At 48.2% G+C, this 22,811-nt stretch overlaps 1 protein-coding gene and 1 long non-coding RNA gene across 5 annotated transcripts in view; one reads left to right on the plus strand and one right to left on the minus strand.

The window, feature by feature from the left end:
* Nadk (NAD kinase) overlaps positions 1-19,330 on the minus strand; it is a 28,926-nt gene extending 9,596 nt beyond the window's left edge. For 2 of the 4 annotated variants that reach the window (XM_050130140.1, XM_050130137.1), the window contains exons 1-3: positions 17,678-17,840; positions 4,653-4,855; positions 2,485-2,568 (exon numbers count right to left, since the gene is read on the minus strand). In XM_050130140.1, the coding sequence (XP_049986097.1) occupies positions 2,485-2,568; positions 4,653-4,825 (257 nt within the window). In that variant the 5' untranslated portion in view covers positions 4,826-4,855; positions 17,678-17,840. Of the gene's footprint in view, positions 1-2,484; positions 2,569-3,185; positions 3,331-4,652; positions 4,856-17,677; positions 17,841-19,181 lie in introns of those variants that run through there. The other 2 variants (XM_050130138.1, XM_050130141.1) reach the window with 2 other exon arrangements.
* On the plus strand, positions 17,802-22,342 carry LOC126493217 (uncharacterized). Its single transcript, XR_007589779.1, has 2 exons — positions 17,802-17,939; positions 18,621-22,342. It is a non-coding gene; the product is annotated as an uncharacterized lncRNA (long non-coding RNA).
* Positions 22,343-22,811: the final 469 nt, after the last annotated feature.

Genomic DNA, 22,811 nt, shown 5'->3' on the forward strand with positions numbered 1-22,811 from the left:
ATATATTATACATAAGGTGAAGCAGACACACTCAGGCGCATATATATAAATTATACGAAAAACTGGCTGTTGGAAAGACTTAAGTAAGGGGTGAGTGTCAGGCTGTGCAGGAAGTGGCTGAAAGCAGCTGGTACTGGGCAAACATAAGAGACCAGGAGGACACTGGGAGGTGGTGGGCAGGCACGAGGGGCCAGGAGCAAGGGGGCAGAGGGCAGGGAGTGTGCCCAGAGCTCTAGGTGGTAGGAAGCTTGGGTGGCCACATGTGGGATAGACAGTGAGGTCACAGTGGACGTTAGGAGACTGTGGTGTTGGTGTGATTATAATTGCTGGATGTACGGATAGGGAGTATACAACATGTCAGCATCCCTTCCTTCTCGTGACATATATTTAGCAGTAGCAATAACTCGTAATTCTCCTCTGTGAACACACGGGCACTGGAAATTTTTGTCTCAAAAGCACTAATACTAGAATCCCTCCAGAACAGCATCAGTACTGTTACACTAACCCTGCAGTTCCTTGGACGGCCTGGAGGTGGCAGAACAGGCAACAGCGCTGTTATCTCTGAAAGGAAGCTTAGACCAGAGGTTCTCAGCCTGAAGATCTGAACCTCTTTGGGGGTCACATATTCTGCATATCAGTTATTTACATTACGATTCATAACAGTAGCAAAAATACAGTTATGAAGTAGCAATGAAATTATTTTATGACATGAGGAAGGTTGAGAACACAGCACAGGCATGTGTGTTCTGAGGGGAAACCAGCCCCACTGTACATCGCTAGCCCCATCTACAACACCTGCCTATGGAACAAGAACAAACGTGCAGCGTCTCCATTTCACACACTCAGGCTAATGTTTACCCAGCACACTACCCAGACATGTGGCCCTTTCACACAATCCTTTGAAGGAACAGATTCCGGATGTACAAATCACAAAGGTCTCTGAATGGGGAGCAGTGAGGGCCAAACAAAAACAAAAGTCATGAAATAAAATTCTAATTCTTCTTCTTCTTCTTCTTCTTCTTCTTCTTCTTATTATTATTATTATTATTATTATTATTATTATTATTATTATTTGAGACAGGGTTTCTCTGTATAGTCCTGGAACTCACTCACTAGATCAGGCTGGGCCTGAACTCACAGAGATCTGCCTGCACCTGTCTCCAGAGTGCTGGGATTACTGATTGATTGATTGATTGTGTGTGTGTGTCACAAAGAGTACAGAAGTAGGAAGGCAATCTTTTTTCTTTCCACCATGTGAATTTTGGAGCTTGAACTCACGTTGTCGGGCTTGACAACAGGTACCTTTACTCACGGAGCTACCACTGGCCCAGACATTCTAATCATTTGTTGTTGCTTGCTTTTTGTTTGTTTTTGTTTTTTTGAGACAAGGTTTCTCTGTGGGACAGTCCTGGTTGCTAGCTGTCCTGGAACTCACTCTGTAGACCAGGTTGGCCTTCAACTCACAGAGATCTGCCTGCCTCTGCCTCCAAGTGCTGGGATTAAAGGTGTGAGCAACTGCTGCCCGGAGCTTGTGTATTTTTTTTGAGACAGGTTTCTCTGGGTAGCCCTGGCTGTCCTGAAATTTGCTCGGTAGACCAGGCTGATGTCAAACTCGAGATTCGCCTGCCTCTGCTAGGATTAAAGGCATGCACTACCACTACCTGGCTAACGTTCTAAATTTTTAAAATACAAAGCAGTAGTATCAACCCATTTCAGGGATTTTTCTTTTTTGTGCCTTGTGACAAAACACAACTAGACACTGTGCAGAATACAGTGACAACACACTCGCTCTCAGGTACATAACTGCTGAGGTCAGACCAGTGAGAGCTGTGAAGGGCACTGGATGAGACGTAGCTCAGTGGCAGAGTGCATGCCTGGCACAGGTAAGGCCTGTGTTCCACCTGGAGCATGGCAAACCCACCCTTCACACACATGCACCAACAAGGAGAGACAACTTTCCAGCAACTAAAATCAGGTCGAAAAAGAAAGAAAATTTACATTTCTAGTTGTGGAACAATGAAAGGAGAAACCCCTGTGTTAGAACGGGTTCTCACAACTATCTCACACTAAGCCCATGCAACCTGTGCAGGACAGGCACAGGAAGGAACCTGGCATCCATGGTTATAGTCCTCAGTTCCCCAACACTTTTCTCTTTCTCCCTGGTTTGTTTATTTGTTCTTGTTTTTCAGATGGGGTCTGACTCTGATCCAGGCTGGCATCTTACTAACAGCTCAGGCTGGCTTGGAACTGGAGATCCTTCTGTCTCAAACTGAGTGCCAGGTTACAGGTGTGTTGCCCTCTGCCTCTGGAAGCCATGGGAGAGAAATCACCAGCTGAGCTTCTCCACTTAGGAATCTCTGAATACAGAAAGTTTCTGAAAGACACCTGCTTGACTTTTGTTTTAAACAACTCAGAACCCCACACAGGGCAATCCCATGATAATCAATAGGACCCCCCCCCCCCCGTCAAGTCTGGTTAACTTACATGATGGTCTGGGGGTTCTGTAGCACGCAGGCCTTTGGTCCAAACGTGGTCACTGGGCATGGCCCATGGAGAGAGCGGGTCCTCCTGTGGAGCACAGTGGGGGTTAATGTCAAAGTAGGAGGGGACAGGCAGCAAGACAGACACGGGCTGTGTCAGGCCCTGTCAAAGTCCAAGAAACCCAAATGACATTAGCTCCATCAGCCACAGCATTCACATGGCAGGCCCAGAAGATCCTGCCCTGGTCCAGGATGCTATGTCAGAGCTCGCTGCTGCTCAGGTTTCCATGGCAGTAACGAGACATGGAAGCTGACCTGGACAAGCTCCTGTGGACACTGATCCCAAATCAAAGAAGGCACAAGTCCAATAAGGGACTGGCATGAGCCTCTCAGCAGGTCTGTGGGCTATAATCGGGAGTCAAAACCAGGCGCCACCCTCAATAATCTAGATGAACATTCTAGCAGAAGTATTTGCTCTAGAGCACATGTGTCTACAACACAGATACTAATTGAGCAACCAGCCTTCCCTCCTGAAAAGTGGCCCAGCCAGTTAAGCACGCAAACATGGGTTCACTGTGCCTGCCACAGCCAAGGACAGCAGCAGTCAGGGCTCCCTATGCTTCTGGGGGATCAGCACAAAGACCGAAACAGTATGGAGATTTCTCTTCTTGGGACACTGCACTCAGGTCTTGGGGTCTCACCAACCCTTCACAGCCCAAAGAGAACAACACTGAGTAACAAGAGCAGTCTCCAAACTTGCTTTCCCCTTCAGCTGCCTCCAAATCCACAAAACCTTCCAGTCCTGATGACGCAGATAAAAGATTGCTCTGTTTCTGGGGGATGGGCCACGTCCAGGGTCATGGAGCCTGGCCAGACTAGACAGCTGACAACTGGAGAGGAGTCGATTGGTTGCTGAAGACCTTTCTGGACTAAACAGGAGCTAGGGTTTTACATAAAGCCTTTCCCCTGTTATCCTCCTTTTTTCAAGTACGGCCTCCCTCTATAGCCCAGGCTGGCCTTAAACTCATGATCTTCCTGCCTCGGCCTTTTAAGTGCTAAGACTGCAAGTGTGGATCCCCAAGCCTGGGTTATTTATATAAGCCTTTAGAAAGTTATGCAGAATATCACAAATATCAACTTTTATAGGAACTTAAAGGCTACCAGGCAGGAAATTGAGGGCTGGTAGGAGTCAGCACTAGCAGTTCATCTATCCTCCTTGAAGGACAGATTGCATGGGAAAAGTTGTTTGTCCCCATACTGCCCGAGGGCATCAGCCACCAACGACAGAAGCTGCCCTGACCTATGGTCACTTTCACAGGCTCAACATTTCTGGAATAAAAAAATGCTACACACACACCAAAAAAACCCACACAAACCAGAAACTAAGGCAATTCTGCCCAAACCTGGCTGGGCACAGACAGTGGAGAAGGAACAGGCAGCACAGGGCACCACGATCATCTGCGCACCCAGAGCAGAGGTGCTGGCCACCTGGCCTCTGCTGGAGCCACCGCTCACAGAAAGAACTTTCTATACAGAAGCTGAAGCAGCTCCTTGTCCCTCCACTGCTACCGAGCAGGAGCTCTGAGAGATCATCTTTCTCACAGAAAAGACGCCATGACGTTAAAGTGGCTCCTCACTAGAAAGCCTGCCTGCACAGCTCACAGGTCTCTGGCAAGCTCCATAACACAGTTATTGTCACCATGAGTGAGAACACCTCCTGATGTCAGTGGAACCCCATGTTTGTCAGGTGATCTTCCTTTCCTTGAGGCTTTATGCCACAGCAGAGGAAGGCAGCGCCCCACGACCCGCCCATGAGACCCGAGGGCCCTGGTTGCAGCGGCGCCCCTGCTCCAGCAGCACCTAAGTCTTTTACTGAGCACAACCAGGACTTTTCTCAGCTCACCCTCAAGTCAGCATGACTCTGGATGGGTGGTTCTGTGCTGAGGCAGAAAAGAAAACACAGTGCAGCCTATACTTGGCACATATTAGTTGCTAACAAGTGCCCAGCATAAGTCTCCCTCTAAGGTCAACATTGCTTGGGCAGTGCCCAGCCCCACCCTATGGACAAAACTCACATTAAGCAATGCTGATTCACACTGACACAGGCCGTGTCCTGTCAGGATCTAACATGTCCCATCATAGCACGAGAGGAGAGGGGACTCCTGGTCCTACCTGAACTCCTTGGTGCTGCCCAGGGCAGGCGAGGCTGATAGGCTTCGAGACTTGGCCCGTCCCCTGATAGGATGGTTGTAGCTCCAAGTCTCATCCCCATGACAAGCTGAGCAGTGGTAGGAGGCTGAGTCAGGGCTCAACTCCTTACTCACACTCATCTTCTCTTGTTCCATTTTCACAGTCGATGGAGAAAACACTGACGCCTTAATTGATAAAATAAAGAAAGTCAATGCACGCGAGCAGCATCCAGAAAAGGTAGGATGTGGTTATCTGAACCACTGTGGTTACCTGCCAAGGCTCCCAGGGACCCTCAGGACATTCCTTGTGGAGGAGTGAGGGGCGGAGGGGGCTTGAAGCCCCTCCCTTCCCTGAAGGTATAAGCAGCAAACACTGCTGGGAAAAGACTCTACTGATACAGCTGAGTCACCCAGGCTCCTGTAAGTAACCTCAGTAAATTCACTGCTGGACTTGGGACCACTTTTCTATCTGGATGAACAGATAACAGACTCCCTAAGGAAAGTCACATGCAACAGCACAGAAACTGCCAGGTTTCCATTTTCCAAAGTTCTTCAAAATATGCTACCTTTGCCCTAGAGTTAAGAACTCAATCCTTGGCATTTATCCTCAGTGCGAGAGACTGCATCCAGGGCCGCACACTCCAGCTAAGTGCTCTGTGACTACCACGTGTCTTCAACCCTCACTGGTGTTTCTGAATCCACCTGAAGATAGCGGAGAGTGAGGACAAAATAACCAAGACAGTTGTAGGGTTTCCATCACAAGCTGGAAGGGTGGACACAGCACCACATAGCAGCCCTGTGGTGTGGGTAGCAGCATAGAGGATGTTTCAGTCCCTAACAGCTGAAGAAAAGCAGGAATGCACTGGGCTGCACCCCTAAAAAGTCTAGGGTCAGTCCAGTAACAATCAAAGTCATCAGAACTCAACTGTGACAATCCTCAAAGGAAGCTTCATATCCCAAATGTCATGAAAGTACACAGTTCTGATGCCATGGCTCAGGAAAATCAAGAAGACGGAGGAAGCAAAAAGGTCCCTCTCCTCCTGGAGTTTTGACACATTTTCCCAGCCTGCTTGGGGTCAAAGCCAGCATGGGATGCCACATGGGCAGGCAACATCCAGATGGTGAAACTGGGCAAACACGAAGTTTATTTACTCCCCCCTAGAACCAAACTGGATTTTCTGAGGCTGAGTGGTGGTGAACTAATAGAAGTGGAAACAGAATCAAAGCAGCTAGCCTGCTGCTGGTGAGTCCAGGCCAGCCTGGGCTACAGTTAGACTCCTGTGTCTAAAACAATGCAACAGGGAAGGCTAGGCATGGGAACAAGAGCCCATGAAGCCAGGAGGCGGAGGCAGGAGGATGTCTGAGGTCAGCCTGATCTACAGAGAGACTTCTAGGCCAGCCAAGAGTTGCAAAACAAAGACAACAAAGAAAACGAGCAGAGACAAAGCGGAGCTTTGTGAAGATCCCAGTGCAGACAGGGCTACATTTTATCTGCCTCAGACACAAACTAAACACAAAGAAGAGCGGAACTGAGTCTGGCGAGAAAGCATAACAAACTAGTTTTGGTAAGTGACTGAAAAAACTGGGCCTTGTTTCTTTTCTGGGGTGGATTTATTGGGCTTGCATATCCATACCCAGTTCCCAGGCCATCGCCGAGGGAGGTCATGGTAAAAGCCTGTAGAAACCATGAAGAAAATCTGCTCATTGACTTGCTCCTGTGCTCAGCAGCTTCCTTATGTAACCACCTAGGAGCACCCAGGGCATAGTCCCACCCACAATGGCTGATGAGTCATTTGAGACAAGGCTGTGTCAGGTTGATATTAACTAGGATACACCGATAACATTTGGGGGGGAGTACTTTTGTGTTGTAATAAGAGCGGTGGGGCTGCGTCCCCAGCACCCCGGCTGCCTGGCTAGCTTATGCCCCGAAATAACACACAAACTGTATTCTTTTATGCACTGCTTGGCCCATTAGTTTCAACCTCTTAACCCATTTCTAATAATCTATGTAACACCACGAGGTGCGCTTACCAGGAAGATTCTAGCCTACATCCATCCTGGGTCGGAGTTCAATAGTGTCTGCCTCAGAGCAGAGCTATCGCGTCTGCCCAGCTAACTCAGTCGGTAGAGCATGAGACTCTTAATCTCAGGGTCGTGGGTTCGAGCCCCACTTTAATGTAAGGGTGTAAACGAATGCAGACAGCTTTAATGGGGAAATAGACTTACAGAACCACCTTCTGCAGAGACCAGGAAAGCAGAAGCAGTGTCTGGGAGCACGCTCGCCAAATTTATATGCAAACATTAGCCCAAGGCGAACACGCCTCCTAAGGGGCGGGACTTATCCCTACACTTTTGAGATAGGCCTCATGTAGGCTGACCTCATACATCACTATGGTCCCCCCCAACCCGAGACAGGGTTCCTCTGTAGCTTTGGAGCCTGTCCTGGAACTAGCTTTGTGGACCAGGCTGGCCTTGAACTCACAGAGACCCGCCTGCCTCTGCCTCCAGAGTGCTGGGATTAAATGTGTGCACCACCACCACCTGGCAAATTTATTTACTTTTTATGTACGTAAATGGGTTTTTCAAGTTTCTCTGTGTAGCTCTGGCTGTCCCAAAACTCTGCCAACCACCTCTGCAGTGGTAGGATTACAAGCGTGAGCCACCAAGGCCAGGCTCAGATTTTTTATTTTTTTTTATTTTTTTAAAAATATTTATTTATGGGCTGGAGAGATGGCTCAGTGGTTAAGAGCACTGTCTGCTCTTCCAGAGGTCCTGAGTTCAATTCCCAGCAACCACATGGTGGCTCCAAACCATCTGTAAAGAGATCTGGCGCCCTCCTCTGGCATGTGGGTATAAATGTGAGCCACCATGTGGTTGCTGGGAATTGAACTCAGGACCTTCAGAAGAGCAGGCAATGTTCTTGACGACTGAGCCATCTCTCCAGCCCCTTTAATTTTTTTTTAATTAGGTGAATATGCTGCATGTCTGCGTGGTAAATGCACGTCCATGTGGTACATGTGCAGGTGCCTAGAGAAGCCAGGAGTTGGATTCCCTAGAGCTGTAGTTACAGGTGATTATAAGCTGCCTGATATGGATGCTGGGAACCAAATTCTGGTCCTCTACAAGAGCAGTATTTGCTCTTAACTGCTGAGGCATTTCTTGATATAGGAGATTATAAAGAACCTTCAGAGAGCCTGGCATAGTGTTACATGGCAGAAATCCCAGCACTAAGGAACTAAGGCAGAATAGGAGAACCATGAGTTCAAGATCAGCCTGCTTTACATAGGAGACTATAAAAACAAAACAAAAAACCCTCAACCTCCAGAAAGGACTGTGAAGAAGAGGACAGTAGCCACAGTGCCATGATTTTAGACACTGTGGTCAATGACAAGCCATACCTACTGCCCTGCCTCAGGAAGCCTGCAATGGGGCAAAACACAAAACAACAACGTAAACATCACAGCTTCATGCTTAGAACACTGATATAACAATGTCATGGATAGGGCTGGAGAGATGGCTCAGCTGTTAAGAGCATTGTCTGCTCTTCCAGAGGTCCTGAGTTCAATTCCCAGCAACCACATGGTGGCTCACAACCATCTGTAATGAGGTCTGGTGCCCTCTTCTGGCCTGCAGGCATACACACAGACAGAATATTATATACATAATAAATAAATATTTTAAAAAAATGTCATGGATAACATGTGCTACAAGCACGCACTCAAAACAATCCATCCCTAAAAAGTGAACCCCTGTACAGCAAATAGAGAACAGAATATTTGGTGTCAAAAACCAAATATTGCCATCAAAAAAGAGAAGTATCAGGCCTGGTGACAAACACCTTTAATAGAGCTCTCAGGAGGCAGAGGTAGAAGGACCTCTGAGTTTAAGGCCAGTTTGGTCTACATAGAAAAACCCTGTCAAAAGAAAAGAAGGAATAGCCGGGCGGTGGTGGCGCACGCCTTTAATCCCAGCACTCGGGAGGCAGAGGCAGGCGGATCTCTGTGAGTTCGAGACCAGCCTGGTCTACAGAGCTAGTTCCAGGACAGGCTCCAAAGCCACAGAGAAACCCTGTCTCAAAAACAAAAACAAAACAACAACAAAAAAAGAAAAAGAAAAAAAAAGAAAAGGAAGGGAAGGAAGGAGAAAGGAAGACAGTGTAGACCACAGATGAAGTAGTGTGTGATCTAAATGCTTCTCTTTTGCACTAGCAGTACTGGAGACTGAACCCAGGACCTCACTCATGCTAGGCAAATGCTCTACCACTGAGCTGGTACCCCAAGTTGTTTTACTTTAAGACACAGTCTCTCTGTTACTCACACAGGCCTTGAACTTGTGATCCTCCTTCCTCAGCCTCCAAAGTAGCTGGGATAATGAAGGCATAAGTCATGAACAATGCCACACCAGTTTGGAGTTATGATTAATAGGGTGTTATTTATTTAAAGGGGAAAAAACTTACAGATCACCATCCCAGACAACAGCCATCTGCACAACCAGGAAGGGAGTCTAGTCTCCGGCGGAGCAGGAAGTGAAGAGAGAGAGCAGAGGAAGTAGCCACTTTTTTAAAGGGAGAGAAACCACGCCCCAATGGGCTGGTATCTCAGCAGCTATTGGTTGGAGGGGCGGAAGGACCTCCCGCAACACCTCCCCCTTGTGTTTAAGTAAGAGAGTTCTAAACCTACTACGAAATTATATACAATAAGTACAAATATCCTATTCTAACTAGCTTAGGTCTTGTATAATAAATAACTTGGCCAAGTCGTGAGAGAAAAGTAACTACATTTATATAGTCTTCAACCCCATCAAAGATCTGAGAAGGGAAATAATGTTACCTGGGTAATTAGGAAGTTCAGTAAAACAACTTCCAAAACATGCAACAAATCACAGAGACAACTAGCTACCTGGGCAATCACCCAAAGTCATGTTTGCAGCGTTGAAGCAACCAACTTTGGCTAAGGCCTAACATAACTGACATACCATTTTCAAAGGCAAGCAACTTTTCAAAACTATCTTACCCTGTCTTGGCAGGATATGACAGTCCTGTTTTATTTATTGATGCACGCTCTGTATCTCTGTCAGTTGTTGAGGTATGGGCATTTCTTTGCCCCAAGGCCAGTTCTGCCAAAAAGAAAGGCTCCAGGTGGAGTGTCTTTGGTGCTCAACATTCTCTCGGGAATAGAGCGGTGTTGCCAAGTTGCGACGAAAATGGGTTCCTGTTTGAGGGTCTGCCTGCAACGAATGGTTCCTGCCAGTGGTGACCTCTGGTTTTGGAGCCTGTTCTGGAATTAGCTCTTTTAGAACTGGCTGGCCTCGAACTCACCGAAATCCGCCTGTCTCTGCTTCCCGAGTGCTGGCACCGCCTGGCCGGCCTCCTCACAGAGATCCGCCTGCCTCTGCCTCCCGAGTGCTGGGATTAAAGGTGTGTACCACCAACACCGGCCGGCCTCTCTGGATAGAGGCCGAGTGTATCTCGGACTCGGCACCGGGGCCTAAGTAAACCCAGAATCCAGGGGTAGAGAAGAGTAACCCGGAAGCCGTGTATTCCTCCACGTGACAGAGTCACCCTGAGGGGTTGCAGCTTCCACAACCGGCAACGCAACAGCGTGCTCTGGTTCGCACCACTTAAGAGTTGTACTTGCAAGGGAGATTTAAAAACGACTCAGAAAAGAGTAAACCACGCAGGCAGAGACTATGCGGGCCTGTGGAGTTTAAATCCAGGTGGGGAGGCAGACGATAGGGTGCGTGGGGACTTGAAGTCAATCTGAGGTGTCTAAAAAAATATAAAGAACTGCAGCAAGAAAAGCTAGTGTATGATAATTTATATTAAACTGCTGGCTCCAAGCACAAGGCACAGGCTACAAGCTGCCGCAAGGCACAGGCCACATGGCCGCCACAAGACACAGGCCGGGGCTGAGGAAGGGAGGGCTCGTGCCAAGCCGAACTCGAGGCCAACAGGAAGGAGAGGTCCTAAAATCCCCACGTTGGGCGCCAGATGAAGGCGTAAGTCACAAACAATGCCACACCAGTTTGGAGTTATGATTAATAGGGTGTTATTTATTTAAAGGGGAAAAAACTTACAGATCACAATCCCAGACAACAGCCATCTGCACAACCAGGAAGGGAGTCTAGTCTCCGGCGGAGCAGGAAGTGAAGAGAGAGAGCAGAGGAAGTAGCCGCTTTTGTAAAGGGAGAGAAACCACACCCCAATGGGCTGGTATCTCAGCAGCTATTGGTTGGAGGGGCAGAAGGACCTCCCACAACAATATAACAGCTGCACCACCAGGCCCAGCACCTTGCTTGAAGTCATCTTGAAGCCTTAAATACCACTGTGACTGTAGCTTGACAAGGGCCTCTGAAGAAGTGAGTCATAGGGTGGGGCCCTAAAGTCCATCAGTGCCTCCCCCACCACCACAGGGTTTCTCTCTGTACAGTTCTCACTTTGAGTTTGAGCCCAGACTGTTCTACAGAGAGAGTTGCTGGACAGCAAAGACTACACAGAAAAACATGGTCATAAAACAAAACAAAAGAGAAACCTATGACAGTGGCGCAAGGCCTTTAATCCCAGCACTCGGGGGCAGAGGGAGGCAGATCTGTGAGTTCGAGGCCAGCCTGGTCTACAAGAGCGAGTTCCAGGACGGGCTCTAAAACTACAGCAAAACCCTGTCTCAAAAAACAAAACAAAACAAACAAAAAAAGTAGATTCAAAAATCTACCCTTTTATCCTATATCCCTGTTTTCAAAAAAAGTCCCTGCATCTAATCTCCTTCTCGTATGTGTTACGTTGGGGAACCTCAAAACCTCTATGGTCAACTAGTGGCTGGCCCCACCCTGACTCCAAACAAGCTTTATTTGTCAGAATACAATCAAAATATCACATAAGATCCTTCAAGTAGTGTTAAACAGGTGGATAGCCAATCAAAAAGACCAAAAACTGAAAACATCCTTTTTAAAAGATTTATCTTGTATATATTTATTAAATATATATTTACTATGTATGTGTTTATATATATATTTATTATGTATATCGTATTCTGCTGCATGTATGCCTGCAGGCCAGAAGAGGGCACCAGATCTTATTACAGATGGCTGTGCACCACCATGTGGTTTCTGGAAACTGAACTCAGGACCTTGGAAAAGCAGCCAATGCTCTTAACCTCAGCCATCTCTCCAGCCCCTGACCTATCTGCTCTTATCACATACAAACATGAACTCAAAAGAGAGGACAGATGTGTACAATCAAACCATTAGAAATGCTAGAGAAAAAATCATTACGGCCTTTAAAATCTTTTACTGTTGTTAAGAATTAAACCTAGGGCCTTACATTTGCTATGGAGTACTCTGTCACTGAGCTGCTCTCCCAACTTGTGCATGTGTATACATACACACATAAGTATACACACACATACATACACACAGACACACACACACGAATGTATGATTTTTATTTTATTTTATCTTATCTTATTTTATTTTGAGACAGGGTCTCTCTTTGTAGCCCTGGCTGTCCTGGAACTCACTCTTGTAGTCCAGGCTGTTTCTGAACTCTGAGATCACCTGGCCTGCATCTGGCTTTCAAATGCTGGGATTAAAGGTGTGCACCACCAGACTGGCCTTTTTATAACAAACCAGAATAAAACACAACTGGGTCTCAACCTGTGATCCAGGCGTCTTTGACTGTGTAATCCTCTGGTCCTCTTGCCCATCTCCCCAGTAACTAGGATTACGGGACTATGTTGCCACACCCATTTTACTTTTTCTAAGGTAGGGTTAAAGAAATGAAAATGTGTGTATATACTAACAGACACAGCCTCACTATATAGTTTATCCTCTCTCCTTGGGTTCAGTCCACTCCTGGACTCCCACATTCAATCCCTTTGACCCACACTATGAAAGGAGAAAAGCAACTCCTTCGACCTCCACAGACAGGCTGTGCACACCTGAACCCACCCCTACTCACAAAAACCATGTAAACAAACATAATTTTAAAAATTAGAAAAGCTGCTCCCTGGTGGAGACCACGGGTTTATGTTGGCCAAGGCCTGTGGGGGTTCTGTGCCCTGTGCTGGCCTTCTTCGCAGTGCCCTATCAGGTCACTACTGGGCAGAGTGGGCGGTTTGTCACAAAAGACTGTGCTGGGGCAAGTGTCTACACGGGATGCGCTGGGCAGTGGCACAGATCCTCTGATGGAGCCTGGGTCCCCCTGCCTGCTCTGCTCTAGTGTTAAAGCCCAAATTCACCCCATCAGCACGGAGCTGAAGACCAGGTGGGGGAAGACAGCATCATAACAGGTGCCACAGGCATCTCTGACGTTAGGGATGCAAAGACCCAACAGTGATTCTGAGCACATCACTAACAGAATATGGCTAGGCTAAGGCACAGCCTTTTCCTGGTCATGAGCGTAGACAGATTCTGGTACATTTTGCACCTGGCCTTTGTCCAAGCAGCTGGACAATATGGACTGTTGGGTCTTCCAGGCCCTAGCTTTGAGTTTTCTGGAGACAGAGCTAGACAGAACATGCAGAACACAGGAGACAAGACCATTCTGTCATGCAAACACTTTCAGTGGCTGGACTGCGGTGCCATTTCATGGGGAGGAGACTAAGGAACGTGCAGAGGAAGCATTATCAAGAGAACATTGTAACACCCTACTTTGTGTCCACTGGAGTTGGACTGCTAGTTTCTCAAGGCAAAGAGAAAGTGACCACTGCCTGGGCTCTTAGGTTCCTGTCCCCTGTTGGAGCCTTTAAAAAAATTATTAATTTTTATGTATATGGTATATGGGTATTTTGCCTGCTTGTATGTATGTACCATGTGTGTGCAATTCCCATAGAGACCAGAAGAGTATTGGATTCTGTGGAACTGCAGCTTACAGGTGTTAGCCACCATGTTAACAGAAGCCAAGGGAAACAAACCCATTTCCTCTCCAAGAGCAACAAGTGCTAGTAACCATTAGTCATTTGTCCTGTGTTTTTTTAAAAACTGCACTTGTAAGGTGTGGTGGAATGTCTTTAATCCCAGCACTGGGAGGAAGAGGCAGGTGGCTCTCTGTGAGTTCATGGACAACCTGGTCTACAAAGTAAATTCCAGAACAGCCAGAGCAGTTACACAAAGAAACCCTGTCTTGAAAAAACAAAGTAAGCAAGTAAAGAGCCAGGCAATGGTGGCCACACTTTTAATCCCAGTACAGTCAGGGCTACACATAGAAACTGTACCTCAAAAAACTTAACCAAACAAATCAAGCAAGCAAGCAAGCCAGGCCCAGTGTACAAGTGTACACAGTGAGTTCCACGACAGTCACAGCGATAGAGAGAACTTGTCTCAAAATACAAAATAAATAATTTTAAAAAGAAAGAGAAAGCTCACACGCTGTGGTCTCTTGTAAGTCTGTTTTCTCCATTTATATTGAGGTCCCTGGGATTGAATTCAGGCTGTCCGGATTGAACCATCACTCCTTTTCTGTTGCACCCTTTGGTCCTCAACTTTTCTCTAGGCGACTCTCTTCCAAGCAAGGTCTAGAAAGTGAAGTGATAGCTACTTCTAGGCAAGGCCAGCAGATGCTGAGGCAGCTGGGTCAGGGTTAGGTTAAACCTACTGGAATTGTTTTGTCTCATTATGTAGCTCTAACAGGCCTAGGAAAAGCACTGGATCACCACAATGGAGTATTCCTAAAGAACCTAAGAAAGTAGCAAGAAGACATCAAGATGTCAATAAATACACGTACAACAGTCAGGAATACACACGCGAGTCAGCAGGAGAACATAAGACATTTAAGTTGCAAACTTCCAAGTTTGAAGCAGTAAATAAAAAGTAAAGCCAGATCTGCTGGTGCACACCTGTTACCCACCCAGGCCTCGGCACAGAGCACACCTGTTACCCACCCAGGCCTCGGCACACAGGTAGGGAAACTGCAAGCTAGGCCACAAGAGTCAGACGCAAAAGGAAAGAAAAGGAAAATTAGTGAGAGTAATAAGGAAATGTTTAACTTCTTCATTAATATCAAGTTCCATGCTTTTTTTTTTTTTTTTTTTTCCGGGACAAGCTTTCTCTATGTAACAGCCCTAGCTGTCCTGGAACTAGCTCTGTAGACCAGGTTGGCCTTGAACTCACAGAGATCCGCTTGCCTCTGCCTCCAGAGTGCTAGAATTAAAGGCATGCAGCACCCCCCCTCCAAACCCTCCCAAGTTTCATGCTTATTGTTCACTTTTTTTTTAATGTTTATTCATTTATTATGTATATAATAGTCTGTCTGTGTATATGTCTGCAGGCCAGAAGAGGGCACCAGACCTCATTACAGATGGTTGTGAGCCACCATGCGGTTGCCGGGAATTGAACTCAGGACCTTTGGAAGAGCAGGCAATGCTCTTAACTGCTGAGCCATCTCTCCAGCCCCCTGTTCACTTGTTTTTGAGACAAGGTGTTGGTATATCAACCAGGTTGACATCACTTCTGTGAGTCACATTGTCCAGGTCTTAGTATTTATCTAATATCTACCTCATTTCTACAAATAAACGATAGCCAGGTTAGCAGAGAGGTGGGAGAAGTATGCTGTTTCTGGAAAGTTCTGAAAAATGGGATCAGAGACCCCATCTGGTGGTGGAACGGTGAGGCTCCACCAACAAAGGGTAGACAGGAAGATGGGTCTAGGAGGCTGAGTGGTCAGGTGGTACCACCCCTCTCTACTGCAGAGTGGATGGCACTGGCATATGTTGGTACCACCTCTGTCTTAACCCAAACATCGTTTTTATGAATTTACTAGTTCTCATGCGGTAGTCCCAGGAACATGGCAACCATGGGTCAGGACATACACAAAATGATAAGCAAACAACACAAACAAGGAACACGTTTCCAGGGCTGAAAAGTGAAATCTTCAGGAGGGCTGGAGCCATGTGCTAAGTGCTAACAGAGCTAAGAAAGAGGAGCCTGAGGCCACAGCCTGTCCTCTTGTCCTCCCAAGGCTCCTTCTGGCAGTGTTGAGCTTTCTGCACAGACTTTCTCTTGCTGCTGTACCAGGAAATAAGCAGATCTGAGGTAATAAAGATGCAGATGAATCCACTCCCTTATAATAAGTCACTTGCAGGGCTGGAGAGATGCCTTAGCAGTTAAGGCACTTGCTGCTCTTCCAGAGAACTTGAATTCCCTTCCCAGAACCCACCTAGAGCAGCTCCCAGGGATCTGACCCCTGCTCCTGCCTCCCAGGCACCTGCACTCAAGTGCACATAACCACATACATGCATACACATGAAAAGAGAAGAAAACTTCAAACAGTAAGACCACCTGAGGCCTGGAAATGTAGCTCAGTTGGAAGAGTGCTTGCCTCACACACACAAGCCCTGGGATTGATCCCAACATTACATTAAAACAAGAAAAAACCCAACTGGATACAGTTGGCATATGCCTACAGTGCCAGCATGCAGAGGTACACATAGAAGGACAAGAAGTCCAGTCATCCTTGGCTACACAGGGAGTTAGAACCCAGCTTGGAATACATGACATTATGTCTAAAAACAAATTAAGGATCAGAGACAGCTCAGCAGGCAAAGGCACATACTGCCAAGACCGATGTCTTGAGTTTGATCATGGAACCCACAGGTGGAAGGAGAAAACCAACTCTTCAAAGTTGCTTCACACATGAGCAGTAGCATGTTCACGTCCATATAAATTTTTTAAAAAAGTAAAGGAAAGCCACTTGTGTCTCTCCATCCTCCAAGTGAAGCGTAGAGTACTGAACTATTAACTTAATCTAAACACTGCTGTTATCTGTTAGTCACTTCTACCCAAAAGGAGGGGTACGTGGAACAGCATCTATTATGTGTAAGGATCTGGACTGGATCTGTGTGGCATCTCAAACAAGACAAAATGAACAAACAGCACCCCTGCCAATTGTTTTAATACATAAATCCACAAAGGAGAAAAAGCAGAAACAATTTGAGATGCCACCTCCAAATGATGCTACCTGGTCGGGCAGTATATTGTCACCGATGGCTGTCCAGAACACAAGAAGGGGTTGCGTAAGTGGCAGTGAAGTGATGGCTGAGGAAAAGCATGCTACAAGGAATTCCAAGGGACAGGAGGTCACTAAAGGCTGAGGAGGGCAATGTTGGGAGGGAAACTGAGGTTCTTGAAGTGTGTCATTCAGCAAGATGCTTAAATTACTAAGGCAAGGATGCCACCATCAGGCCTGCAAAACCCAACTGTGATACATGAAGTAAATGAACACAGTTTAGAAAAACATTCGTTTCAAGAGTCAAGCTAAATGCCTAAGTTTTGAACTGAAATAGAGATTGTTAGCAAACAAGAAAAGAAAAATAATTTGCTATTCAAAATCAATGCGAGGAGAAAGCTCTTTGCTTGGGAGGAGAGCTGATAAGAGGCTGGTTTTTGACCAAGGAAAAACAGACCCTGGGACTGCGATGGGCACGCCCTAGTCTCACAATTAAGAAAGCGGCCAGAGCACAAGCCTGTGAACGTGACATCTGAGTCATGAGAAGCACTCGCCTCTAGGAATTCAGGACTTTGGAATTTTCTGGCAAGTACTGGACAGCAAGTTTAAAATGTGTTTCTGGAGAATTCCACACCCCGATTGTTGTTACGAAACGCCTAACTTCCTACTTTGCACTAGTTTTGGCTTCTGAAGTTTTGTATGCCAAGCCCTCTCCTGCTCGCTAAGGTCCCAGAAAGACCAGGGGAGCTGAGTGGACCGCGGTACAGCGCGCTCAAGTAGCCAGGGCCAGGAACAGAACGGAGGCCTCCCTAGCTGCTACCGGGACCCGAACCTCTGACACGTCCCACGGATCCATCCCCCGGCCGGATCCTCAGATCTGCCCCACAGGCTCGTCCCCAAGACCATGCGTCATCCTGGCCGCAGCCCACATTCGGACACAGGGAGGCGCGTCAGTGCCACCAGCGTCCGGCCTCTGGCAGGTGGGCAGGGCCGGCGCTGTGACCCGGCCTCCACGGGCCTCCAGCAACGAGTGACGCCGGGCAGAGGGTGACCCAAGGTCCCGCACTCACCGTCGGCTGCCGCGCACCCGCGTGGACGTCTACATGCTGGGGCGAGCCAGCGGTCCCTGCCGCCCTACTGCTACCTGGCCCTCAGTGACCCAGCCGCCCGCCAACCCATGGCCGCTCGGTCCGGAGTCCGGCACCACCAAGCAGCACTGCGCCGCGGCAGGCAGTGCGCAAGCGCGAGCCACACGCATGCGCTGCAGAGCACGTGGGGAGGTCCGCGCAGCCGCAACTAGAGAGACGGGCAGCCAAACCGCACACGCCCCTGGTAGGCCCGGGACCAGGGCTGCTGGAGAGCGACCTGCAAAGGGAGGGGCGAGGCCAAGCGGAGGCGGGGCCAATGGGAAGGGGGTGGGATCGAGGCAAGGGGGCGGGACGGGGTGGAGGCGGGGCCGAGGGAGGGGGCAGGACCAGGGTAGAGGCGGGGCCTAGGGGAAGGGTCAGGACCGGGGAGGAGGCGGGGTCAACAGAGGGGGCGGAGCCGAGGGAATGTGGGCAGGACCGGGGGGGGAGACGGGGCAAAGGCAGAGAAGGGGTGGGGCGAAGAAGCCGAGGCAGGGCATAACGGCACGAGGGGCGGAAGCGGGACAGTACCGGGGTAGGGGCCGAAGGGAGGAATTGGGGCTCGTTGTGGTCGGACAGGAGGCGGGGCAGACGGGGGGGGGGGGGGAAGGAAGGTCGGAAAAGGGTGGAGAGCGGAGGCAGAGCGGCAGAGTGGGCGGGGACTGAGTGGCGAAGGCGGAGCAGAAGGGGAAGGTGGGGCAGAGAGAGGAAGTAAAATAGAGAAGCGGAACAGAGGCCCAAGGCCGAAAGAAGCTGCTTGGGCCTTTAGGCCGTCTCAGCATCCACACAGAAACACCAGATTCCTTTCCGCTGTTTGCCTGCTTTTTGCCTCCGCCTTGTGGTCTGATCTTTATCCCTGACCTATGGCCCGCTCTGATTTCTGCAGGCGAGGTTCCAGGACCTTGTGGGTCAACACATGGACTGTCCAACAGCTTCCTGCCTCCCCTCCCCCCGTTGTTCTGAATGACCAGGGCATGGACCTGAAAGTATTCAGAATCAGAACTCAACTCAGGGGCACCTGCGCTCACGTGGGCCTGAGGCACTTCACGTGGCCTTTCACACTTAGTAGAGTGTCCAGGATTTGGGCCTGTAGTTTTAAGAACCTGACAGCTGACTGGGTGTGGTGGTTCACTACTTTAATACCAGCGTCTCTAGGAATTAGGCCAGCCAGGGTACCATAGTGAGACCCTGTCTTGGGGAAAAAAAAAATTCTGACAGTTGAGAGGTGACTGTAAACAGTGTGCCTCATCCACAGTTTCATGAGGGAAGAAGGGAGGCCCAGAAGGCCACTAGTGCTGACTTTGTAACTGATCCAGAGGTATGCTAAGTTGGCAGACACCCAGTTCACACATCAGCGGTGTGACTACTCCATTTGGCAGGACTTGACACCCTTGGCTTTGCCCTTCCTGTACAGCCCAATGTCCAGGCTTCCCCACAGCCCCCATACCTGCTGAAGTTAGGATGTTCTCTGATGGGGACTCCTGAGGTTCACCTCCTCTTCTTCCAAAAACAACAGATCCATGCACAGTGGAGATGAAAAATAGGGGTAGGAAGATGACAGGGGTTTTCTTAAGTTTTGTAACTTCCTCATGTGTTTTGTAAGCCTAACTCCTTCCCCATAGTGAACACCAGCCACACCCAAAGAAGGCTTGAACTGTGTTTTTGGAGGTTACTGCATTGTACTATAATACTTGATTGGTATCTAGCGGTACATTCCAGGTACAAGGCTAGCCTTGGAGAGACTTCCAGAGCAGAAGTCACCAACGTGTCCAGCACGTAGTCTGCAGTCCAAGGTCACACAGCAAGAAGCCATCTGTGTACACTTAAATAAAAATATCAGGTGTCTAGTGGTTGCTGGGGAAACCCTTTGTTTACAATGGGGTTAAGGGCCTGGATTGTGTAGGCAGCTTCCCCGTTTCAGAGGAAGGAACAAAGCTGACATTGTGTCATTTCTTAGTGGGCCCCACCAAACTGAGATCTCAGGAACCTCCTGCTCAAACCCACCACAGGGCTGACACTGAGTCAGTCTGGGAATAGCCAGAGGCAAGACTCCAAAGTAGATCAAAGGTCACACGGGGTGTGGTACCAGGAAGAAATCAGGGCAATTACACACATTTTTGCTTCAGGTCTCCAACACCAGGATTTTAGTCTTCTTAGGGAAAGAATGGGGAGGGCTGGGTTGTCACAAGGGTGATGGGGTGTTTGTCAGGTAAGCTCTCAGGCACAGGTTTAAAGGGGGACTTGTACTAAGTGGGAAGTTAGTTTCGTCTGATCAGGGTGTGATAGTTTAATGACAGCTATCCACTATCCAAAAGGCAGGTGACAGGTAGCCAGAAAAGAGTCTATTGTGGAGGAGAGTTTAGTGTCATGGGATGCCACAAAGTTATTTTGTCCACCATCCACTAGTGAACACCTGGCATAGGCAAAGACCATCATCAGGGGCTAGTGTCCACAATAGCCCACTTGACAGTTTCCTTATTGAGTGGGCACTACCCCTTCTCCAGCCTGATCAGTGATTAAGAAAGGGGCAGCAGCAGGCACTTTCTTTTTGGTATGGCATGTAGAGGCTGAGGACCTAGTGCCTGGCGTACTCAGGAACAGTGACTTCAGGAGCCTGGGCTGCACAGTCACCAGCTGAAATCACACACCAAAAACTTTGTTCTCATATAATCCCTGCCAGGCTACTCACTCGTTCTCACATGGGGGATCTGGGGACAAATAACTTGGCCAAAATCATCCTGTGACGAGAGGCAGAGGTGACTGGCTGCTGGGATCTCAAGCGGTAGGGAGCAGTCTACAGAGCACTCGTGGTGGTGGGTTGCACTGAGCATGAAGGGGCAAAGTGACAGTGGTATGAGCAGGCTGGTCATTTGGCTCAGGCACACTTGAAGGCATGAGTAGTATCTAGTGGTGAATGCAAGCTGTGAAAACCTGAGCATTCTGCCTGATCTGAAAAGGCCTGTGCCTCAAGGTCTTTCGTTGACTGCTATTTAGCCACTACTGCTGTCCACATGTTTAAAGAGGGCAGTAGCCTTGAAGCTGACTGAGAAGGAACCAACCTCCAGTCCTCTGAGGTGGAGACAGAAGTGCCCTGGTTCCACTGGGCCTGCTAGAGATCAGGGTAGAAATAGGTTAAGATACGGATTCTCAAAGACAGAAAGAAGGCAGTGTTAGGAGTATGGTCAACCTCACCAGTATTTCCCTCTAGCTCAGAAAGAACTTTCAAGTGTTCTGTACTCAGTGGGGATTGGGGTAGGTAACAGCCTGCAAAAGATTTGTCTATGAAAAACAGATTTACTTCAGGGAGATTGGGGGAGTATTACGCTAAGCAAACCCATCTGCTCAGCCCGCCAATCACCACACCACACAGCTTGCAACATCAGGGTAGTCTCTTCTGAAGGGAGAACCACCGACCGAGTGGACTGATTTACTTACCACCCCCAATGAAAGGGAGCTTGGCCCAGTTAGTATATAGGGCATCTGAGGATCAAAGTCGTCTTTTATAATCATTCCTTTCGTTTAAAATTTTTTATTTTACTGCATTCTGTGTGAGGTGTTAGATCCACTGAACTAAAGTTACAGCTATGAGTTGCCATGTGGGTGCTAGAAATTGAACCCGGGTCCTCTGGAAGAATAACCACCTCTTCAGCCTGTCTCTTATAATTTTGTTTTCCGAGAAAGGGTTTCTCTGTAGCTTCAGAGCCTCTCCTAGAACTAGCTGTTGTAGACCAGGCTGGCCTCAAACTCACAGAGATCCACCTGCCTCTGCCTCCCGGGCTTAAAGGTGTGTGCCACCAATGCCCAGCCTATCTCTTATAATCTTAAAACTCACGTTCAGTCTAGAACTAGGCACTGCAGTGGACTGGATGCTGGAGGAATGGCAGTTGAGCTTTATTTTAATACTTCTGAGGTTGATGCTCACTCCTTCAAGATGTAGCGGCCTTTATTGATTAAGAAGGAAACGCTGCTTAGTTAGAAGGAAAGAGTATATTCGGAGGGGAAGATCCTCAGTATTTTAGTGGGAAAACAGGAAGAACAAGCCAAAGCAGCTTGTTGGTAGAGAGGCCAGAGGAGAAGATGCAAGACAGAACCCAGATACTGAGGGGTCCTAGAAAACAAATGGTTCTGCAGGCCTGAGATGTACAGCATCTTGGGAACGTCTCAAAGCTGGCCCCCACCACTGGCCCTCTTTTTTTCTTTTTTTTTGAGACAGACTTCCTCTTATTATATTCCTTTGGCTATTCTGAAACTTACTAAGTAGACCAGATTGGTTCCGAACTCAAAGAGCCACCTGCCTCTGTCTCCTGAGCGTTGATTACAGGTATGTGGTACCACCATCCTCAGCCATGATGTTATGTCATTGTTGAGTAAGCAATTGGGGCATGTGGCTACCTCCATACACTGAAACTGACCCTCAAATAACCATCACGCCAGAGTCCCTCATGTCAAACTGCTTTATTACATCTTAAATAACAGTACAGTTTAATATAGTATCTATCTTGCATCCAGCCTCCTTGCAGTACACTGACTTTAAAATTAAATACAAAAGGTGAAAAGGGTACAGGGTGCAGAGAGCTCTACAGAGTTGTTTGGTAGGAAGAGAAGGGGCTTCGCTGTGTTCTCTTTGCCAGGTCCAGGCCTACCGCACAGTCACAGCACAGTTTTGTACAGGACGCTGCAGAAAACAGGATGGCGAAGCCACTACTGCTATGAGGGTGCAGGGTACAGGGGAGAGGAGGCCCACAGAACACTGCTGTCCAAACGCTGCTGCTGAACATGGCTTGAGATGATAACCACGAGGATCTGCATGGTGGAAAATTGTCGCCTCAGATGGAAAAGTGCTGTTCCATGGAGGCAGGCTTCCAGGAAGCGGCAAAGAGGCAGCAGAGCGGCTTTCCCTCTCCCCTCCTGAATCCAACAGCAATCATTCCCAACAGGACTGCTTGTTTTGTTTTTTAAAGTAAAGAAAACAGTGACTTATCCCACTACTCAAGCGTGTAAAGCGCTTGCTGCTTCCAATATGTGTGCAGAATAGCAACAGTAATGGACAAAGCCGCCACTTGTACAACTTGAAGAG

Source organism: Alexandromys fortis, unplaced genomic scaffold, assembly GCF_014885135.2.
Source record: "Alexandromys fortis isolate MF-2015 unplaced genomic scaffold, M_Fortis_MF-2015_v1.1 scaffold_330, whole genome shotgun sequence".
Classification (NCBI taxonomy): domain Eukaryota; kingdom Metazoa; phylum Chordata; class Mammalia; order Rodentia; family Cricetidae; genus Alexandromys; species Alexandromys fortis.